Raw genomic sequence first — 22078 nt, 5'->3', positions numbered from 1 at the left:
ATGATTTGGTAAAATTCACCTATATGCTAAAGAAGTCAACAGTAGTAAAATCTACAGAATGCTTGCTGTAATCTGCCCTTTTCCATACCACTAATCTATAAAATGGTATACTATTTTAGTGTTACTATTCCTGGGTGTCCCAGGTACAAAATAAATCTCTGCCCTCCCCAGCTACACACAGAGACAGGGGAAAACCATCTGATTCAACTCAGATTAAATAAAAGAAAGAAGCAACCAATCTCCTCTGAGAGAAACAATTCTGCTTATTTATCAGTCGCCTGCTGTGAAACTTATCTGAGTACAGAATACAGAAAAAAATCAGATAAAAGTTATGTGATATATAAGTGTGGTAAACAGCCTTAATTTGGATTAAGAAAAGTCTAAATTTGAAAGTACTTTAAGGGAAATTCTGCCTATTATCAAAAACAGGATATTACTGAAGTGATTTTATTCAACATCCCATTGAATAAGAAATTTACAACACTAGTACCCTGTTTTGGAAGGTGTTGAGTAAAGGTGGGAAGACAGTACTCTTAATACTACTGATGAAAATTTAAAGTAGCACTACCTTTCGGGAAGGCAATTTGGTATTTTCAACCATTTTCTTCTTTTCAAAATATTTTCTTACCTTGGCTTCTGTAATTGGTTCCTCTCTTCATTTTCCTTATTCATCTTGTCTCCTTTGCTGATTTTTAACTGATGTTGGGCCTTGGAGTTCTGTTGGAGCCATTTTTTTAATGAATTATACTTTTCCCCCAGATCTTATTTACTCTACATTTTTGATTATCCTCTACAATGCTGATAACTTCCAAGTAAATTTTACCCCAAGTCTCTCTCTTGAACATTTCTCTTCAACACTCTAAACTCATGTTCTCCAAACTCAAAAGCAACTTCAAAATTGCCTGGCAATCCTACCACCTCATGCCAATCAGTTCACTTTTCCACTCTCCAAAAATAAAGATAGCATTTCACCTTCTAGAGGATCCTCCTCAAATCTTGAATATCCTCTTCATCTCTCTCTTCACTCTCAACAGAAAACACTCATCCTGTACTTCAAGGAGATTACACAAATCATAAAAGGTAGATCTCAACTTTCGCCACCAACGGTTTATCCCCTCTATCAGTATTCATCTTTATCTCCTTTCTTCCTCCCTTCTGAGAATGATCCCTTACCTACTTTGCCTTTCGCAGGAAACTCATATTATTAACTATTAATTTCTCTTTCTTTCATCCATACTTTCTCACATAAAGATTCACTCAATGTTTGTAAAATGAATTATTTATCAAAGAAAAATACACTTATCCTTTAATCCGACAAGTCTACTTCTAGGAATTGATACAAAAGACTGATACAAAGATTTAACTTACAAAAATACTCACCCTAGTGTTTTCTAAATAGCTAAAAACTACAACCTACATAACCAGTAACAGGAAAATGATTAATACACTGTAACACATCCACACTATGGTCTACTACTGAGATACTAAAACTGTTATTTTCCCATACAGAAACATTCACAATTTATAATCAAGTGAAACTAGGAGGCTTCGAAACAGTACAAATTTTATAGCCCATTTTTGTAAAAATAAGCATATGTATTTATAAGCTCCAAATACATTTTTGATTACTAAAATGTTCAACAGAATGAGCAAATTAGATTGCAGGTGGTTATTTTCTTTTTTACTTTCTTTTTACTTATCTATAATTTCTGACAGCATACATATATTTGAAAAGGTTCTACTGAATTGACAAAATAGAGAAAAATCTAAACATTGAGTAAATAAAAGTACAGTATTAAAATCTACTAAAATTTCATAAGATGATGAACACACTTATCATTAATTTCTTTTAAATTAAAACATAGTCTTATTTGGGAAGAGAAAATGTTTTTGATATTCAGTTAAGTTTTCCAATTTCCCTGAGTGCTGATAAAAGCTACCCTCATGTTAGAGTGACATCTTTTACATAATAGCCAAAAACTGGAAAGAGGTCCTCATCTACAGGAGAATGGATAAAAACGAATACTACAGTTTTGTAGTATACTCATACAAAGGAATACTGCTCAGCAATAAAAAGGAACAAGCTACTAATATACACAACACGGATGAATCTCGAAAACATTATGCTAAGTGAAAAAGACTTACACAAAGTATATGCTACATGACTCCATTTATATGAAGTTCTAGAAGAGGATAAGCTAAACAAGGATGGAAAAAAATCAGAACAGGGTGAGAGGGCTGACTGGGAAGGACAAGCGAGAACTTTCTGGGTGATGCTAATGTTCTACAACATGATGAGTTGGTACAAAACAGGGCTATTCACTTATCAAAAACCAAAATTTATCCAATGATTGATTCATGGAGGGTTTGTAACTTTTAGAACTCTAGCTAATAGTACACATGCTGAAGTATTTGGGATGATCTACACTGATGTCCGTAACTTCACACGCATCCCTCTATAAAAAAAAAAAGTCTTGATAGAGGAATGCACAGAAAAAGACATGTAATAAACAAAAATTGTAGAATCCAGGTGGTGTGTACTCTTTCAACTTTTCTATAAGTCTGGAAATTCTCATGAGAAAATGTTGGAAAAACATTATTTAACTTTCAGTAAAGTCAGCTAGAGAAAACTAAAATCTATGTATTCAAAAACTAGAAAAATTAGGAACTTTCCTAGTTTTTCAATTGCCAAATGATTTTACAACTTGGAGTAATTTCTTAAATGGCATTCCACCCTTAAAAAAAGACACAAACCTTTTGTAAATTCACAAGTTTTTCTACAAGCTGACAACATGGCTGCTTTCTTGGAAACTGCATTTGTAAATCACCTTTGGACAATGTAGCTTTAATTTATTATTGGTGACATAACAGAGAGATAAGAGCAATATCTGTGCCATAGCAAATTTCATAGAAATTATATCAATCTCACTACTAAATATTGAAAATACTGGTAAGAAAAGGCACAGAATACAGGTCAAAACAGACCATCTACTATTCATTAAACTTTTCCTAAGGACACAGAAAATACTCTAATACTAAGTAATCATGTTTTTAATTGCTAATTTATAATACAATAACTTTCCTAACTCAAAACTTTTTAAGTAATAGGAAGACTTCAGTTTTAATCATCATAACAATCTTGTTTACACTGATCTTTAAAATATTTTTAAACCTTTGGAAAATGACTTGAGGGCCCTGGAGAAATCCTCGCTAATAAAGGATTTATCATTCTGTAGATGATAAAGATCAGCTACAGAAAATAACAATAAAATAAACAGGAAGAAAAAGTTGAAACCTTCATAAATTTTATATGAATGGTTTAGTTTCTGAATACATATGTCCAAAGATTTACACAGTATATAATATTGTATATATCACATATATGTATATGTATGTGTAACTACAAAAAGCTATATATGCTGCACTATGACTTAGGGTTTTTCAGGAGTCATTCTGTATTTTATTTTTCAATAATCCTATATTTGATTTATGGCTTACACTCTGATATTTAACCTAACCCCCAAATAAAATGTGACTCCACCATATAATACAGGCTATCATAGTGTTCCTTCCACTTCCAACTATTCTATATCAGTTAAGTTGCTAAGACAAAAGAAGATTCACATAGATAATACAAAATTCATTCAACAAATATTTATTTAGAATCTAATATATGCCAAACACATGAGTAGACACTGCAGAATAAATCAGACTGGCCCCTGCCCTCATAGAATTTATGAAGTATTGGGGGGAGAAGGGGAAGGAATGTTAGAGATAGCAAATAAGTAAAAAAAAAAAAACAAAAATGTAAATATGTGATAAGCACTATGGAAGACAGTTACAAGATGGAATGATGGAAAAAATAGAACCTGTTTATGGTTATCAGGTCAGGCATCTACGAGGAGATAACATTTAAGCACAGCCCTAAAGACCAAGCAGCAGCCAGCCCTGCAAGGAGCAAGAGGAAAGAGGGCCTGGCGGTAGGAACAAGCTCAGTAGGTTGAAGTAACAGAAAGGAGGCCAGTGTGACTACAGCACAGTGGGAAAACTGCACAAGCTGCAGACAAAGGCAGAACTGGCTTTGGCGGGGCCTTGGTAAGGATGTTAGATTTTATTCTAAATACAAAAGAAAATTATTAAAGGATATCAAAGGAAGAGGGGAAATGACATGAACAGACTGCTGTCTTTTACTTTGTGGAGAAATATTTATAAAAGGGCAAGAATAGAAGCTAATGTAGTAGTGCAGACAAAAAATTAGTGTGGAACAGGAAGTGGAAAGAAAGGAGATGATCTGACAGTAGAATTGATAAGATGTGCTCATAAGGCAAGGGGGAGGAGGATGGCATGAGCAAGTAGATACAAGATGGTGCCACTGACTAAGGTGGCAAAGAAAGAGTAAGAAAACAAGTTTTGTGGTGGCGGAGTGGTAGGTTTAGTGGGGAATCAAAAATGGTTTTAGAAATGATACCTTTGAGATGCCTATGAGACAGTCAAGAGGAGATGCTGAGGAGGCCACTGAGTATGTCAGGACCTGGGAATTAGGGACATATTGATCACATTCTTTAAACTGACCTGGATGTTTATAAAATACAAATTAATGTGCCACACTCTAGATCTTCTGCATCAGAATGGACATGCACAAGTGCATATTTCTTCTATTTCATAAATATTTTCTCACAAAATACCCATGAAATAGCTCATAAATGAGGTTCACAAAAGGTGGAGAGTCCTGCCCAAAGGACACACAATCAATCAACAACAGAGTGAAAACACACAAATCAAGATAACAGCAATTCCAGTCTGCTTTCCAGCACACAAAAATGCCACAAAGCTCATACTCACAAAGCTCACTATCTGACATGTCATGTATAAAAATAACTGTAACAAGATAAAATAGGGTGAATGCCTTAAGAGAAACAGAAAAGACAATGGAAGAAGAAAAAATTCCTTCTTGACTTTCACTACTTAAAAGTTTTATAACTGCAGAAACTATAAATTCCACCTTTCAAAGTACCCACAAAAACTAATAGCAAGTGTCTGAATACTATGCAAAAAGTCCTAAGATCTGAGCATATTATGGTAAGTGAGATAAGTCAGACAAAGAAAGAAAAATACAACATGACATCACTTATATATGGAATCTAAAATAGCCGAACCCATTTAAAAACAAAAAAGAGAATAAATGGTGGTTACCAGGGGATGACAGGTGGAGTTAAGAGTGGTATTGTTGAAGGGTACAATCTTCCAACTAGTAGTAAATAAGCGAGAGAGTAATAAATGCAGAGTGTAATAAATGCATACAATAATATACTATAATCATGTTATGTAAATATCACTACAACAGCAATCAAATTACAATATATAAATGTATCAAAGTAACAAGTTGTACACCTTAAATTTACAAAATGTCGCGTTCAATAAAAAATTTTTTAAACTAAAAACAAAAACAGAAAAGCACTGACTGCATTTACCCAAACAAAATAGATGTTTTAAAAAAAAAAGAGTCCTAAGACTCTTCCTAATTCAAGGTACTACAGTACTACTTCTTCAGACTTTGGCTCTTTATAAAAAAAAAAAAAAAAAAAAAATGGCTGCCTGTGAATCAAATCTCAGCTCACGATCTGCCTAAGGTCACAAACTAGTCACTGATGGCTAAACCTCAGGTATCTTCATCAATAAAATGAGGACAGAGGGTTTGGGATAAAAACCTATATACATACTTAATAGTATTATCTGTCATTATTATTGGAAGAACATACAAATAATAACCTAAAACTATGAGATTTTAACATGGCATGTTGGGTTTTGCTTCAAGTGTATACTTCAAACTATCTACCTCAATACTGTAGTAGTAGCATGTTTCCTTATATGTTTACAAATCCTCTTTGCTGACTGCCCCTAAACTAAGATCATTCCCTGACTTGAAGCTCAGGGTCAGTGTGTACTCACTTTTCCATAGCAGTTCTAATGCTTAGAATTGTTCACTATCCCAAAGCTAGACTTTAACTTCCTTGAAAGCAAAAGCTCTGTGTTATTTGTTTCTAATCATTCATTTAATATTTGAGTACTTACTATGTGCTTGGCACTGATCTAGGTCCTGACAATACAGTAGTGAACAAAATAGTCTCTGATCTCTTAGAGCTTATATTCTAATGATATAAAAGAGACTAAGTAAATAAATATATATCAACTCATGATAAGTGCTATCAAATAACGGAGGGTAGGAGGGCTAGGAAGTATTGTAGGAGTTGGGAAGTTGGTATTTTACACAGGATATCGGGAAAAGCCTCACATGTAACTGAAAGCGGAAAGAAGTGGAGCAAGTCACACAGATATCTGAAGGAAAGGAGTCATCCAGACAGAGCAGAAAGAACAAATACAAAGGCCACAAGGTAGAAACACAGTTGCGTGGGAAAAATTGTAAGAAGACAAATATATGGGGGTGGAATACAACAGATGCATGGGAGGACAGGCTCTGAGAGCAGAAATGCCATGATCTGACTTATATTTTAAAGAATCACTCAGATTTCTGTATATAGAATAGAGAATAAAGAATGGAAGCAGAGAGCCTCATTAGAACACTGCAATAATCCAGAAGAGACGTAATGGTGGCTTGAACCAAGGGTGTAATGATGACGACTAGCTGGATTCTAGTTAGGTTCGGAAGACAGAACCCAGATTTGCTGAACTGGATGTGAAGAGAGAGAATCAAAGAGAGCTTTTTAAAGGTTTAAGAAAAGGAGAGTTGCCATAAACTGAGACAAGAAAGTCAGAGAAGCAATTTTATTTTCCCAGAATCCAATGAACTGCCCAGTACATAGTTAACACTCAAATATTTGTGAATTAAATTTAACTGAACTCCCAAAATGAAGCAAAAAACTCAAGGTACTGCTTCTTATTTGCTCCAAGTTTTCTTTAGTAATGTTTGTTAAATTCAAAAAGAGATTTAGCCACAAGCACAGTTCACATGCTAATATGGAAACCTAACACTGGGACACGGGCCAACTAATCCTTACACTTTAAGAATCAGTTTCAGTTTTAAATTTACAATTCTGGATACAAGAGAAATCTGCTATGAAAGCTCTGTGACAGCCTGAGGATTCTTATATCCAAAGTAATTAACCTGTTCATTAATGATGTCATATTCCTGGAAGGTACACAAGTGCAAACTGAACTCCGTAGGCCAGAATTATTTGAAAATTATAATACTTGGTGATAAATTTTCAGAATGGGAAAAGATTGAACAAGTTCCGTAAAAAATAGTCACCAGTCACCAGCATCTTTATTTTTTTTTATTATTGTTTTTTATTTATTTTTTAAATTAAGTTTATTGGGGTACCACTGGTTAATACGATTACATAATTTTCAGGTGTACGTTATAATTTGACATCTATATATTCTATTGTGTTTACCACCCAAAGTCCAGTTTCCTTCAGCTACCATATATTTAATCCCCTTTACCCACTTCACTCTCCTCCTACCTCTCTATATTTGACCCCCTTTACCTGTCTACCTCCCCTCTCTTCCCACATCAGCATCTTTTTTAAATGGTCTTTTAAACTCAAGCAATAAGTCTCTTCAAAATAATTTCAATGAAAAATTAAAATCTGCTTGTGAAAGTGAAATTTACCGCATCTTTCCCCAAGCAAGCACCTCTCCTGCCAATTAGTGAAAATGAGGTTCTCTTAGGAAAGAATTGGATGTCCTCACCTTTAGCACTTTTTAGAAATTCCCAGATTTCCTAATCCAGCACCCTTACTCCACGAAGAACCACAAAGTTAGCAGAAATGTCTACAAAGGAATTCTCCTAAAACAAAGTCACCGTCCTTTCCTCCATTCCGTTACTTAAAAAAATTTAACGGAAGCTTAAGTATCACCTCTTTCACCTCAGTTTCCCTAATGCCCTTCCCTAATCTAATGTGTTAAAAAAAAATGCGCTTACAACTTTCAGTGAAATAGAGCTTTAAAAATCTAGATCGTTGAGAGAAGCTGATCGTTTACTGAATACAGCAACAGGCAGTACTTTCCTTTTGCCAATCAGTAAAAGGCCTTGAACCAACCCAAACAAATCTGCTGAAATGCCAGCCAGATTCCCCATATCTCCCCCGCTTCTTTCCCCCCAAAGCTGGCCTGGAAACAACTGCCACAGACCACGGAAATGAACTGAAAATAACCAGTGGTAAGCAAGCAAAAACAATGATTTTTAGAGGCAGGAAGGTTAAGGGCTAGGTTTTCAACCACCACCTCTTTGCGAGTAAGAGCCCGGACGACCCACGGACACATTCCAAACAGAGACTCTTCCCCCGCTCGGAAGGCCCCGCACGCGGATTAGGGGCGAGGTGGAGGGAGGGTTCTCCCCGGAGAGGAGGAGCGAGAGCTGCCTCGGGTGAAGGGAGAGCGCAGAGGTGCCCGGCGCCCGAGGAACGGAGCGCAAATAAGCACGCGGGCCAAGGAGCAATGCGGCGACGGCCAAGCAGCAGAATGCTCGGAGCCTACCACAGCACGCGAAGGACAGGGAGCCCCGCTCGGGCTCTGCCCAGCCGTGTGGAAAAACGAGGGGCTACGGGTTCGGGGCTCCCCCACGAATGGGCCTAGGAAGCTACTAGTTGCCACTACGCCCGCTGCGCGCACGGGGGCGGGAGCTGGGGGCTGCTGCTGTTTCGTTTCTCCTGTCATCACCGGAGTAGGGGAAACCCGAGCGAGGAGTGGGGAGTGGCGTGGGGGAGGGGAGCATGACAGCGAGCGGGGATGCGGGCTCCGAGGGGCGGGGGTCGCAGGACGGTGGGCTGCGCGCGCGGGGATGGCAGAAGAAGGCGCGGCCGCCCGCCGGACTCTGGAACCCCGGCGCTCCCCTGCCACCCACCACGGTGAAGGAGCCACCCTCCTCCCCGCCCCCACACTCACCATGTACAGGGTGAAGGGCAGGCCGAGCAGAAAGAGCCACAGGTAGAGGTGCAGCGCGTTCACGAAGGTGGCCTGGTGCGGGTCGTAGTACCAGCCTCCGCTGAGCGCGGCCCACACCCCCTGCCGGAGGATTTGCAGCGTCTGCGACCCCATCCCCACCCGGCGCCGCCGCCGCCGCCGCCGCCGCCGTCCCCGCCCCGGCCCCAGCTCTGCCTCGGTCTCCGGAGCCCGCAGCCGCCCCGTCTATCCTCCTCCGGAGCTCCGGGAGAGCGGGCCGGCGCTTCGGCGGTCGCTAGGGCTGCTGCAGCAGGAGGAGGAGGCAGCGAACAAGAAGGAGGAGACCGAGGCGGAGGCGGCGAGCGGCGGGGCGGAGGACAGCGAAGAAGAGGAGGAGACCGGCCTCCACAGCGCCGCCGCCATCTTGTCTCCTAACACCCGGAGCCGGAGCCAGGTCCCCGCCGCCTGCGGGCGCCCGCGTCGCCGCCGCCGCCGCCGCCGCTGCCGCCGCCGCCGCCGCGACCCCCGCCGGCCGCCAGCTCTGGGCCCGGCGGAGAAGGAGGCCCGGCGCCCGGGAGGGACCCGGAGCAAGCCGCGCCCCCTTCGGCCCCTCCTCTCCGCTCCCTCCGCCCCCTGGGCCGGCTCCGCGCGGGGGCGCGCAGCGCCCAGGTCGCCGTGGGGCCTCCTGCAGGCGCCCGGGAGAAGCGCGCGCCGACGCGGGCGGCGGGGGTGCGGGGCTGCCGGGGACCATCTTCCTCTCCAGGCAAACGAAACTGGCGAGGTCATTAGTCAGTGCTTAAACCTTGTCTTTCCGAAACCTTGTCTTTAGGATCTTGTCAGCATCCTGACTGACAGCTTTATGATATTTATTAAAGACCTGGGAACAATGAGGCTAATATCTGAGATACTCATTGAAGGCCCGGAAGAATTAGGTACAGCAGATGACACTGTTGAAAAATCACAAAAGCACCCGATTTGAGCCACAGTTGTGTTGGCCCTTGGAATAGGCTTGGAGGCCCTTGGTGAGAAAAACAGCCATGTCCAGCATTGGGAGAACTTACTACTTCCAGACACATAAATTAATGGATGTTACAAGAAATGTAAAAGTACGGGTGGACAGGTTTATCATTGTGATTTTATTTTTTAACGTGCTGTAAAGTAACCACTTTTATTAATGAGCCAATCTAAACAGGGATGAAGGATTAACTGTGACTGCCCCTCCAAGTCGCAGTAAGGTCTCGTACTTCTCTTTTTATAGCTGGGAATCATTCTTGGCTCTGTGTAATGTTTATAAGGCATGTCTGATCTCATTGAATAAAAATTTTTTTGAGTTTGAAGTTCAAGTTTATCATAGCAATAAAAGTACCCTTTTATATTCCTGGATTAAAGTTGCTATAATTAATGAGAAACGCAAGAGAGTCAAAAGAAACCGATGACATTTTAAGAAGTGTATTGAAAATCCATTGCGATACCTTCCAATGCCATACCACTTTACGGTTCAACATTGTTCACACCTATTTCATTTGACCTTTGCAAATATGGATGAGAAAACCCAAGCTCAAGGAAACTAAGTGATTGCCCACATTCTCTAAGTAATATGTTGCTGAGGAGACCTCTGACACCAGAAGCCAACCTATCAGCATGGACTGAACTTTGGAAATCTATTTCTCAGCACTCTCTACCTTATCCGTTCAGGTTAAGAGTTTGAACTGATAAATAACCGCTCAGCAGCTTCTCGGTACCTGTGGCCATTTTAAATGTATAACCAATTTGTTCTCAAAGTATAGTCCCTAGACCAGCTGTGTCAACATCACCTGAGAACTTGTTAGAAATGCAAATTCTCAAGCACTACTCCAGAGAAACTCTGGTCAGAGAACCCAGCATTCTATTTGAAAAAGCCCTCCAGAAGATTCTAATGTACCTTAAAGGCTGAAACTACCATTATGGAACAGCATCCCCAGCCTTACTTTGTTTTCTTAGAACCACGAAACCATCAGGTTCCAACGAGATACCTTAAAACTGAAAGATGTGAACAAACACTGGCCAAAACATACTTTAAAATATATTAGTACATTTAAAAGCAAAATCGAGATTATATAATATAATTTTACAATTAAAATAGTTACCTTGAGGCTTGGTCATAGACACAAGGCATTGTCAAATGTTCATTTGTTTCTTCTAAAGGAGACAGGAAAGCTCTCTGAGCAGCTTTTGGAACTGATCCCAAGCTTTCCAACACACAAAAAGATGTAAACAAGGATAAAATTCCAATACCACATCAGTTTCCACACCAGCAAATATCTGCTGTAGTTTAATATAAAAAGATTGACTGTAATAGGGGTGAGGTAGACTGGAAGAAGTGGAAACTAGAACTAGATACATCCATGGAACTGGAGACAGCCCCCACTGGTGACATGAGCTTGCAGCCAGAAATCAGTATCTGGAGGGTATGGAACTAGCAGCAGCCAGGAAGGCAGCCAGAATCAGGCTGGCTCAACACAGAGAATGTGAGTATTGTAAACCAATGGACAGCGGGAACACAACCTTGAGAAATCTGAGAGCAGACAAAAATTGGGAAATCATGGCAAGCATTAAGAAAATGTGTTGCTTATAGCAAGGCCCCAGCCTCAGTGCCATCTTCCAGGTCTGGATTCCTCTCTCTGTAAGGAACTGACGAAAACAAATAGAATTCAGGTCCTTGAGATGATGTACTGGACAAATTTGGGGGACAAGGACTTGGGCTCAGTGCAACCGCACAAGTATCTAAAGGCCAGATCTGGTGACAGAGTGAGACTTAGAAACAAAGCAGGAGCTTAATACCTAGAACTGAGACTGAATTTTCACACTGATCATGATTGCCTTTTGTTGAAGTCCCAGAATGTTAATATGGAGCTCTAATTCCCCTCCAGTATGGCTGGAGTGGATCCAAGAACCTAGAGATGGGAGTCACATGGCACCAGCCACTGAATAAAAAGGGGTCAGCAGGATGGGCAGGTCCAGAAGGTTGAAAAGACAATTACAGACTACATCTTTCAGCTTCAGACTGGTAAAGCATTTTAGAAAAATGCTAATTAACTGACTTAGGGAGTTAGCAATTGAAAGAATTCAATGGAATGGATGACCTTTCCGAAAGACTGACTCAGGAGTTGAAGTGGGGGTGGGAAGATAGAGAAACCTACAGTGCTTTTTATCTGTAGCTTTCAAAATGTTTATGAATGCTGCCACAACGAGCTTCTTATTCTACAAACAGGAAGTCAAGGCACAGAGAGGTTAAATGCTTTGCCCAGAGTAACGTACTCTATCGTACCCATAAATTATAAAAGCAGGACAAAAACTAAGAAATCTAATTTGCTAAGTGTTAACCCTCTTAGCCATGCATAAAAGCCATTAATAATGTTACACTTAGCAGGTCAAAGTTAGCAGCCATGACATACTACCAAACTATCACCTGACATTTGCTCATCTTTCAGCTAATTCTATTAAGATTATACTCACTGACTAGTTTTTAGGCCCCTTGAGGACTGGGATTGCTCTGACAGCAGATGCTCTCTCTTGCCTGAAAAAGACAAAGCAGAGTGTGCAAAACATTCTAATGACTTCCACCCAACCCCACCTTGGAGCAGAGGCATACAATCTGCAGGCTTCGTCAGTTCATGTGCCACGAATGATCTACTTTAGACATTGTAGACCACATGTCCTGCCCACAACCTAAATGCCATAGGTTTCCATGTCTCCCCCTTCCCACCCCAGACCAGCCCTTCTTATTTATTTCTCTCAGTGAAACCAACATTTTTAAACTGGCTCGGACTTAAAAGCTCATATACCCTTTCCCATGGTCTGGTTTCCTAGTCTTTTTCCTGCTCAATCCTTCATTTACGTTGCCAAAGTAACCATCCTCCTGGATGCCCTCATCAACTCAAACCAAATATCCTCTTATTGCCTCCAACCTCTGTTCAAAATCATGCTACATTCCACCAACAAATTAATCTCCCTAATCCACTTTTCCCACACCCCTTCCTTTCTCCGAAGCTTTCAATTCTCTTCTGTTGCCAATAATACCAAAAGCATACTCCTTAGTCAGGCATTCAAGGTCCCCCTTCAACCTGAATCACTATTTTCTCTAACTCAGCTCCCACTGCTCCCCAGCATGAACCGTTTTTACTGGTGAATATCAGCATACCTGTCTATTTATTTTTACATATCAGCCCATGCAGTTATTAATTTCTGCCTCTAAGCTCTGACTCAGGCCATTCGCCTTACCCAGGAAAACTTACTCCTCCATCTGCCTCCTAAAATTCACTATGACTACTTTAAACTAATGCATCTATTTTTTGAATAGCCTAGAGCACTCATATCTTCCATTTATTTAGCACTTAAATATGTACTACTTTATATTCCTCCAACTAAAATGTATATTCCTTGTGGACAAGGCACTTCTCAGCCTGTCACACAATACCTAGCAGAAAGCTGTTAAGATCGATACTCAGTCAATGTAAGTTGAATAAATAAAGCAATACAGAAAGCAATGACTTGGCAATTAAAGATTGAATCTAGTTTAGCTTTCATTTGGTAACTCTAACATTCTAAAGCATTTCACCAGCTTAGAAGATCAATTCAAGTTAGAAATAAAATATGGAATAAAAATGAAGATAATTTAGAAGAGAAGAGAAATGCTCTAAAATTCTTCCCTGGTTCTCTCTTTAGTTATTGCTATATACCATTTTATATCATATCAGGGAAATAAATGTCAAAGAGGGAGAGAGGGACTTTCCAAATCTTACATAATGTAATTACAAAATACCAATATCTGGATAGGGAACTAAACAAGCAAAATAAAAGCAGCTCATCCTTCTTGGAAATCTCAACTCAATCTACTCTTTTTTAAATGTCAGTTCCATATGATAAGTACGTTAGAACATGTTTTAATTGACACTAACTAGTTTAGTAATTCTCGCTGTGGTTTTGTGTCATCCTGATGGTATCTTCTGTTATATTTCAATTCACTTCTCTTAAGCCCACACACAGTGGAGAAGGTCAACGAAAGAGGAAGTATATAGGATATCACAAAACTCCCCATACTGGGGGATCCCGAATTAGAAACAATATATTCAGGCATTATTTCCCATCTTTTGACACTAGATTGTACTATGTCAGTTAGATATCTAATGTGTACCCTAGCTGTATCATATTAAAGAGCTTGTTTACCTTTCTGTTTCAGCCAGGGTAGCATAATTCCAGCGGGACCAATTAGGCCAAATGATGTCGCTGGGAGATTCTCTGAGCAGCTCACCCGATTAGTAGTTACCAGTGTCATCTGGAAGACCTGCCTGGAGTTATGCAGAGATGAGACAGTTGTCCCCTCTGGAGACTGGATGTCTGGCTCCTCTAGCAAGGAACACCATGAACATTCATTGGTGGAAAGGAGTGTTTAGTAGTGGAAAGATGTATGGTATGGACTCAGGCAAACCTGTGTTTCAATCCAGAGTCCGCTACTTTCTAAATTAGTCCTAGCCCCAAGTCAAGAAATCCAAATAGAATTGAAGAATCCTGGAGAATTCATGGTTATAGACTCACTACATTTAGTTTCAACTGCTAGAGGTTTTTCCTTGTGGCAAAAATGAACATTCCAATAATGTAACGAAAAGATCTCTCCCTTGGAGATTTTTCACAGCTTTCTTTATGGAAACCTTGACAGCACATGGAAATGAATTTCTTACTAATTTTGTCTGTTCGTTTGGTTTAGTTTAGCTGGTTTGGGTTTTTATTTTTGTTTCTGTTTTGCCTATTGTCATTACTATTCAGCAGGTGTCGATATACATACCATTTTCTAACTATGCACAAATAGTATGTTTTGTATAGTTGTCTAGGGGACTGGTATATTCAGGATAAAATCTCTCAAATAAATCAGTAGAGATCACTATGCGAAGTAAAACCTCCCTGTCATTCCAGTTTTCTCATTCTTTCAGTATTTCCATCTTCTAAATGCATTATGCTCTCAAGGGCTGTGACAAGTGTTTTTTAATGTGCAGTCTATGAGCCACCCAAATCCCAGTCCTCTATTAAAAACATAGAATTCTAAGTTATAGTACACCTATACATAGGATAGTGAAAGATTTTTGTGGTGGGGGACTTCATAAATTAGAGAATTAACATAAACACCCATTGTTTTCCATCTTTTGGTATTAAAAAGTAGAATTCCAAGGAGCCAATAGTATATTGAAGTAGCATTTAATGAACTGATATGAACTGATCTTTAAGAATTAGGGTTAAGTGGTAAAAAAAAAAGCGTAGAAAAGCATATGTAATATGCTATTGTTTGCATAAAGAAAAAAGCATATATTTATGTAATTATGTATTGAATGTCCCCAGGACATCTGAGAAAATGGCAGCAGGGGTTGCCACAGGGGTGAGAGAAAGATTTACTTTTTATTGTATATCTTTTGTACTTTCTGGATTTTATGTCATGCACATGTTACCCTCATTTTAAAAAGAACCAGGAAAAACAATGCAGATCCCTAGGTCTTACTCAAGACTCACTTAATTGAAACCTCTCACATAGGGCTCAGAGACCTGTCCTTGACCTTTCCTTTCTCCTGACCCCTCTACCACCACCACCACCACCACCACCACCACGGCTTCTCCTCCCCTCACTTCTTTATCTAGTTTAGTTCTCATGGGTTTGCAATTCAGTCATTCCATGGCTAGTGCCTTCTTAATCCTTTGCCTCTCACCCTTGCCATCAACCAAAATCATAACTCTGGCTGGATCTGTTTTCCTTCTGCCCCCAGCACGCAGGCTAACTTTCCAGGTTCTAATCTCAGCTGCTACCTGGATTCTTCCTGGCAATTCTTGTGTTCCTACTCAGTACACGTGATGTCCCTCTTAATGACTTAATGACTTTTAAAATCTCACCAATGTTCTCAAGATATCTATGCCACTCTCACTCCCATAGCACAAATAGAGGATATCAGACTGTATGTAATCTCCGTTTCCTGCCGTCCTTCTAAATTTATCTACATGTGCATCCATCTTTCTTTTTCTTTTTTTTCTTCTTCCTTCGGTGAAATAGGTATTGTTCTGCCAAAGAAATCACTCTGGACCCCATCTCTTAGTCCTGCTGGCACCACGAACATACTCAATTTAAGCTTGGTTCTGCAGGCACCCTAAACATTCTCTTTGTACTGGCACTTTCCTTCAGCCTATAAACAGGCATTCTCATCCCTAAGCCTTCTGTCTCCTCTAGCTTCCACGCTCTTTCTCCTCCCTTTCACAGCCAGGTTTCTTAAGAGTGAATGATGCTCCTCACCTGCCTTGAACTTAACTCTTCATCACTGCTCTTGCCCGAGTCACCAATGACTTCCTAGTTGCCAAGACCGACAGGCTCTTTTCAGTCCCTATCTTATTTAATCTTTTTTGCTTCTAGATTATTGTTCCCTCTTCCTGGTTTCCTCTTACTTCCCTGATCATTCTAGACTCAAGTCTCCTTTATAGAGTCTTCTTCTACCTTCTCCTCCTTAAAGGCCGTCAATGGATTAATAAAGGGGGAAAAAATCTCTACCATGCACTTCTAGGACTCTCCTTGGTCCAGAAGATTCTAAAGCCTCCCAATCTGAATCCTGTAGTGACCCTCTGGGAATCACCAGAAAAGGAAAACAAACCCCATGTATGGGGTGACTAGAAATAGGACACCTCAAAAGTATTTGTGAAAATCATTATGTTAAGAACAGAAAAACAAGCTCTGCTTTAAATATTACAGTTGTAATCTAAATTTGCTTTCTGTTTTTGTTTTATGTTTTAAATCTCTTGCTTCTAATAGCCTAATAGGAATTCTTAAACTTCCTAATCTCTAACTTATGACGAGCTTTTTAAGCATTTATTTATTTATTTAGCCTTCAGGCTTGTGTTTTGAAAACCTGACATTAACTTATTGAGAATTTGCTTGGCCCAGCCTCTCTACCATTCCGTTTCCAAGTGGCCTTTGTGGCTGATATTTGTTTTTTCATCATAAAAATATTACATTTGCATTTTTTAATTTAAGAAAAAATATTTTTAAAAAACTCACCCAGTCACAACCACTATGAATGTTTGAAATCTTTCTTCTCAGTCCCTCACTCCTTCCTCCAAACTACTTCTGTACCATATTCTAATTGGAGTTCAAAGCCTGATTTGGAAAGTTTTTGTGTCAACACATGCCATGTGCCTTGGCTAAGTCTGAGAAACTTCAGCAGGCATTTTTTCCTTTTGACTTACTACCCATGTGTTTCACTTAGATTCTTGGAAAGATATTCTTCTGTGAGACACGGGTATTAGCCCACGGCTTCAAGTAATAGAAAATTCAATTTGAAGTCACATAAGCAATAAGGAAAAGTATTGCTTCACATAACTGCAAGTCCAGAGAGTAGGGCAGGCGTTAGGGGCAGTTTAATTTACTGGCTCTGGATCTATTTCTCTATAATATCCTGAGATGGCCTCTATGTATTGGCTTTGCCCTTGGGCTTCTTCCTTCATGAAGGCAAAATGGCTGCAGCAGTTACTGGTTTCACATAGAGATGCCACCAATTTGGGTGAAGTTCACCTAAGAGCAAGGAAACTTCCTTCCCAGGAACCTCTAGCATATTTTTGGTCACATGCCTATTCTTGAGTCAACCCCTGTTCTCAGGACAATGCCACACACTGATTCTGGCCAGGGTTTCTGAACCAATTATTGGCCAAGGGAATGGAATTACTGGGCAGTTTCAGATGTGGACTGAGACACAGGGGTTATGTTTGGAGGGGCAGATGCCTAAATAATACTGGATTGTGTTAAGAATCCAAGAGGAAGAATAGAGATTCAACAGACAACCACAAATGAGTTTAGAAACTTGGTCATTAAATTAAATTAATTTATTTAAATTGACTTATTTTTATTTCATTTTTAAAAAGTTTTAATAAGGGATACTTTCATACAGTTCAATATTCAAAAAACAATAAAGATATATAGTGAAGCATCCTGTCCACTGCTGACCTAGCCATACAGACAGTTTATATATACACAAGGAAATAAGTTATACACATATACATATATACTCTCTTTTTGTACGCAAAGTATAGTGTGCTATATAAACTGTTCTGTACCTTAGTTTTTTTCACTTAATATATATTGAAGATTATTATATCAGTACATAAGAGCTTCATCATTCTTTTTTTCACTGCACCGTATTCAACTATTTGGATGTGCCACAATTTAATGCCTATGGCTGGACATTTAGGTAGCTGATACTCTTTTGCTCTAAAAACACTGCTATAATGGGTAATATTAAATCGATTTCAATGAGTACATTTGGGGAATATCTATAGTATAAATCCCTAAAAGTTGAGTAAATGCCAAATTTCCCTACCTAGCTGAAGCACCAACAGCAGGGTATGAAAGTGCCCGTTTCAGAACACCCTCGCCAGCAGAGCACTTCATCACACTTTTGAGTCTTTGCTAATCTGATCATCAAAAATTAGTATCTCAGTGTAATTGTAATTTAAATTTTTTCTATTGCGAGTGAGGCTGAGCCATGTTCATGGGCCTGTGAGCCATTCGTGTCTCCTCTTTCTAGGCCTTGCCTGTTCGTGCTCTTTGATCATGTTTCTAGTGCACTGTTGGTCTTTTCCTTTCTGATTCGTAGAAGCTCACATATATGGGAAATCCATATCTGTAACAGAGCTGCAAATATTTCCATCCGGGTTGTTATTTGCCTTCTGACTTTGCTTATGGTTTTTTCCGTGCAGAAAATTTTAATGTTATGAGATTGAATATCAATCTTTTCTTTTATGGTTCCGGATTTAATATCATAACCAGAAATACCTTCCCTATTCTCAGGTGAATAATTCTTTTTTAGTTCCTGCTAAAAGAGAAGACAGTTGTATTTTATACATTTAAATATTACATCTACTTGGAATTTATCCTAGTCAGGTGTGAGGAAGAAATCCAACTTTGATTTTTTTCCATTTGATTGACTTTAATTTTATGCTTCTTGTTTTGTGACACTCAAGGTATTGCCAATATTCCATGTAAATACTTTAAAAATCTAAGTTTTCATTGGCTTTAATTAGCAAAACAATAACTCACAGAATTTCTGTAACTTACCCTAGGCCATGATATATTTTGAAAGGGGGAAGGGGAGGGTGATGGGATAAAAGTCCTCAAAATCATATAAAAAATAATATTCATTGCATTTTCATCATCGTTATTTGGAACTGTGCTTACTCAGGATGTAATCACAATAAACAATTAAAAACAATAAAGTATGGCTTAAGTGATTAAGTCACTTAAAACTGGCACATTTGCTGTTCTAATTATTAATGTAGGCTCTTTTTTCAACATGGCATGATGAATCACCTACGGCAGCAGTCCCCAACCTTTTTGGCACAAGGGACCAGTACTCCTATGAGAATCTAATGCCAGATGATGTAAGGTAGAGCTGAGGCGATGATGCTGGCGCTGCAGAGTAGTTGCAAATACAGATGAAGTTCGCTTGCTGGCTGCTCACCTCCTGCTGTGTGGCCCGTTTCCTAACAGACCATGGACCAGTACTGGCCCATGGCCCAGGGTTTTGAGACCTCTGTCTTATAGAATTGGGGCAGGTAGCTGGCTCCTGTGTGCATTCTAAGATGCTGCTAGATCCTCAGAGTTTTAATCAAGAGGCAGCCTACCATGGGGTATGAAGCCCCCTCTAAGGCTGCACATGGAGAGGGGAATCCAGAAGCAAAGACAGAACAGGGACACATCTTGGTTCCTTAAGCTGTGGATTTTGGCAGTTGGACTGGCCAAATCAAGATACCTAGGGACACTACTTAACTTCCTTTCACTGCAAGGAAAATGGCATATACATTGATTCTCTTGTGGGATAGAAATTAACATCTACCCATGGCAACAGAGTGTCATGGTCATTGATGAGTAAAAATCCTTTGCCATGTACAAACAGGTTTCTGCTGTCTCTCTGTCACATGTCATTATAGTTATCTGTATACTTCTCTGTCTTTCCCAGGAGAATGGGTGTTCTTTGAGGGCGGAAGCTCTTTGACTCTTTTGAACCCCTCTAGCTTAGTACACGCATCCCACTCTGTAGGAATGTGCCTATTGCATGCTTTCTCTCTTAGTGTGGACAGTCTCCTCATATATCCCACTCTTCAATACTCACCATCTATTGAGGAGCTTCTCAGTGTCAGCCACGGAACTGATGCCCTTCACATGCATTACCTTTTTCAGTTCTCACAACAGCTCTATGAGGTATGTACTGTGTTTTCCCCCCATTGTAATACTGAGGAAACTAAGGTTCAGAGGGGTTAAGTAGCTTGCTCAAGGTCACACAGATAACAGATGGTGGAGCCAAGATTCAAATCCCAGATGGTCCCCACTTGTTGATCCCCAGTCTGTTGGGAAGAAAAAAAATTCTATGTGAAACAAGTACTTATAATTTTGCTTTCCAGAACAGTGTCATAATTTATCCCAGGGGATATGAGAGTGTTTTTTTGGTGATTACTGTTGTTTGTCTAGGAACAAGTAGGAACTTTGATGTTCCTATTTGAGTAATCCCACTCCCACACCACTCAGGCAGGGGAAGAAGAGAGTGAAACAAGTCCAATTTGCTTTGTACAAGAAAGAAATAGGAATTTGTGAGTTTTTAGTTGGCCGCTCAGATGACAGCCTCAGGGACAGCAGGAGCGAGATGTGAGAGGGTGAGGAACTCTGGCAACTGGCTTGGACAGCTAAACCCCATGCAAGATCATGACCAGCGAGATAATTCTTGTGGTAGGGAAGACTTGAGAAACACACAAATAACCTGAACAATAGTGCTATAGTTGCAATAGTTTGCAATCCACAATAAGCATATGAAAGAAGTATTTGACCAGAAAGAGGAATGGTATCCAATATGAAGCCAAGTGATCCTGAAAGGTGGGCAGCAGATGCTGGAGCTAAAAGCAACCATTTAGAACAGGCAGCAGTAGTGAAAAAAGCACATAGTAGTGACTGCCTCCTGCTAAAACAAAAGTCACCTGGAAACCGACAGGGAATATTGAGAGTGACTTTCCACTGAAGACTGGGGGCTTGTAATGACTCCCAAAAGCTGAAGGACAGAGAGATGGCTAGGGTATAGAAACAAAAGTTTTTTCCTCTTCTATAATTGAACCCAGCTGCAGTTTGCTCAACTGCATCAAATACTAATTTCTACCAACATGCATATCATTTTAGTGTCACGGTTTAGTATATCAGGTTCCTTAACCTCAGCTCTGTTGACATTCGGGGGTGAATAATTCTTCATTGTGGGGGGCTGTCTTGTGCACTGTAAGGTGATTAGATGCATCTCTAGATGCCAGTAGCAGTGGCATAGCAGCCCCGAATTATGACAATAAAAAAGTCTCTAGACATTGCCAAGTGTCCTCTAAGGGGCAGGAGGGGAGTGGAAAACCATGTCCAACAGCACTATTTTATATAAAAATGGCTTCCAAATGTATTTTGAGTGTTTCACTAACTGGTACAGCCTCTGAACTTCTGGAGAGTGGCCAGGAGCAATGCTGCAGCAAGTTCCCAGTTCTTCGAGAATGTTTACATTATAGTTGCATAATAACAGTATTTACAGTTTTCTATAGCCTGTATTACAGAGATAGTAATAATATCACTATTAATAGAACACTAGTTTAACATTATGTACAAACAAGTTTAACATTATGTACAAATAAGAATGGAGTAGGTTATACAAGTTTTCCCTATAAGCAAAAGTCCATGAGATTGGTATGTTAGGGTTGAATATCTGGCTTTGACACGGAGCAGTGGCTCAAAGGGTCTGAACTGCGTCTTACCACAGTTAGATCTATTGGGAAGGCTGCATGATGAACCACAGTGATTCACCACTTTTGTCTTTAGGAGAAATTCATGATAGGTGTTGTTCACACAAGCAAACATACTCTCGTGGCAGAACCCAGATTTAAACTTTGGTGAAACCCAGTATTTCGCAGCGATGTAAAGCAGGATGATAACTTATAATCATGAGAACTATTATTGTCTCCCCTGGCCATGGTCTTTCAGTGATGTTGCACAGATAAAACTGACGTGTCTGATTCCCCAGCTAGCTGGCTGCAATCTGATCCATTCTCCTGGCTCGACAAGCACATTCGAATATGAGAAAATGAGAGATATTACCTACTCTGA

The 22078-nt window shown here is 39.8% G+C and overlaps 1 protein-coding gene and 1 long non-coding RNA gene across 7 annotated transcripts in view; both read right to left on the bottom strand.

Moving 5' to 3' along the window:
- The window catches only part of PCNX1 (pecanex 1), a 133855-nt gene extending 124338 nt beyond the window's left edge, over positions 1 to 9517 (bottom strand). The window contains exon 1 of one of the 5 annotated variants that reach the window (XM_039883672.1): positions 8905 to 9517. In XM_039883672.1, the coding sequence (XP_039739606.1) occupies positions 8905 to 9057 (153 nt within the window). In that variant the 5' untranslated portion in view covers positions 9058 to 9517. The remainder of the gene's footprint in view (positions 1 to 8904) is intronic. The other 4 variants (XM_039883674.1, XM_039883673.1, XM_039883675.1 and 1 more) reach the window with 4 other exon arrangements.
- An 8297-nt stretch (positions 9518 to 17814) lies between these two features.
- LOC120619462 (uncharacterized) overlaps positions 17815 to 22078 on the bottom strand; it is a 42245-nt gene continuing 37981 nt past the window's right edge. For both annotated transcript variants that reach the window (XR_005657507.1, XR_005657506.1), the window contains one exon: positions 17815 to 20301. This is a non-coding gene — a long non-coding RNA (uncharacterized LOC120619462). The remainder of the gene's footprint in view (positions 20302 to 22078) is intronic.

Source organism: Pteropus medius, unplaced genomic scaffold (genome assembly GCF_902729225.1).
Source record: "Pteropus medius unplaced genomic scaffold, Ma_sr-lr_union100, whole genome shotgun sequence".
NCBI lineage: Eukaryota > Metazoa > Chordata > Mammalia > Chiroptera > Pteropodidae > Pteropus > Pteropus medius.
Note: the sequence above shows the minus strand (reverse complement) of the source record. Positions and strands in the feature narration are given on the sequence as shown.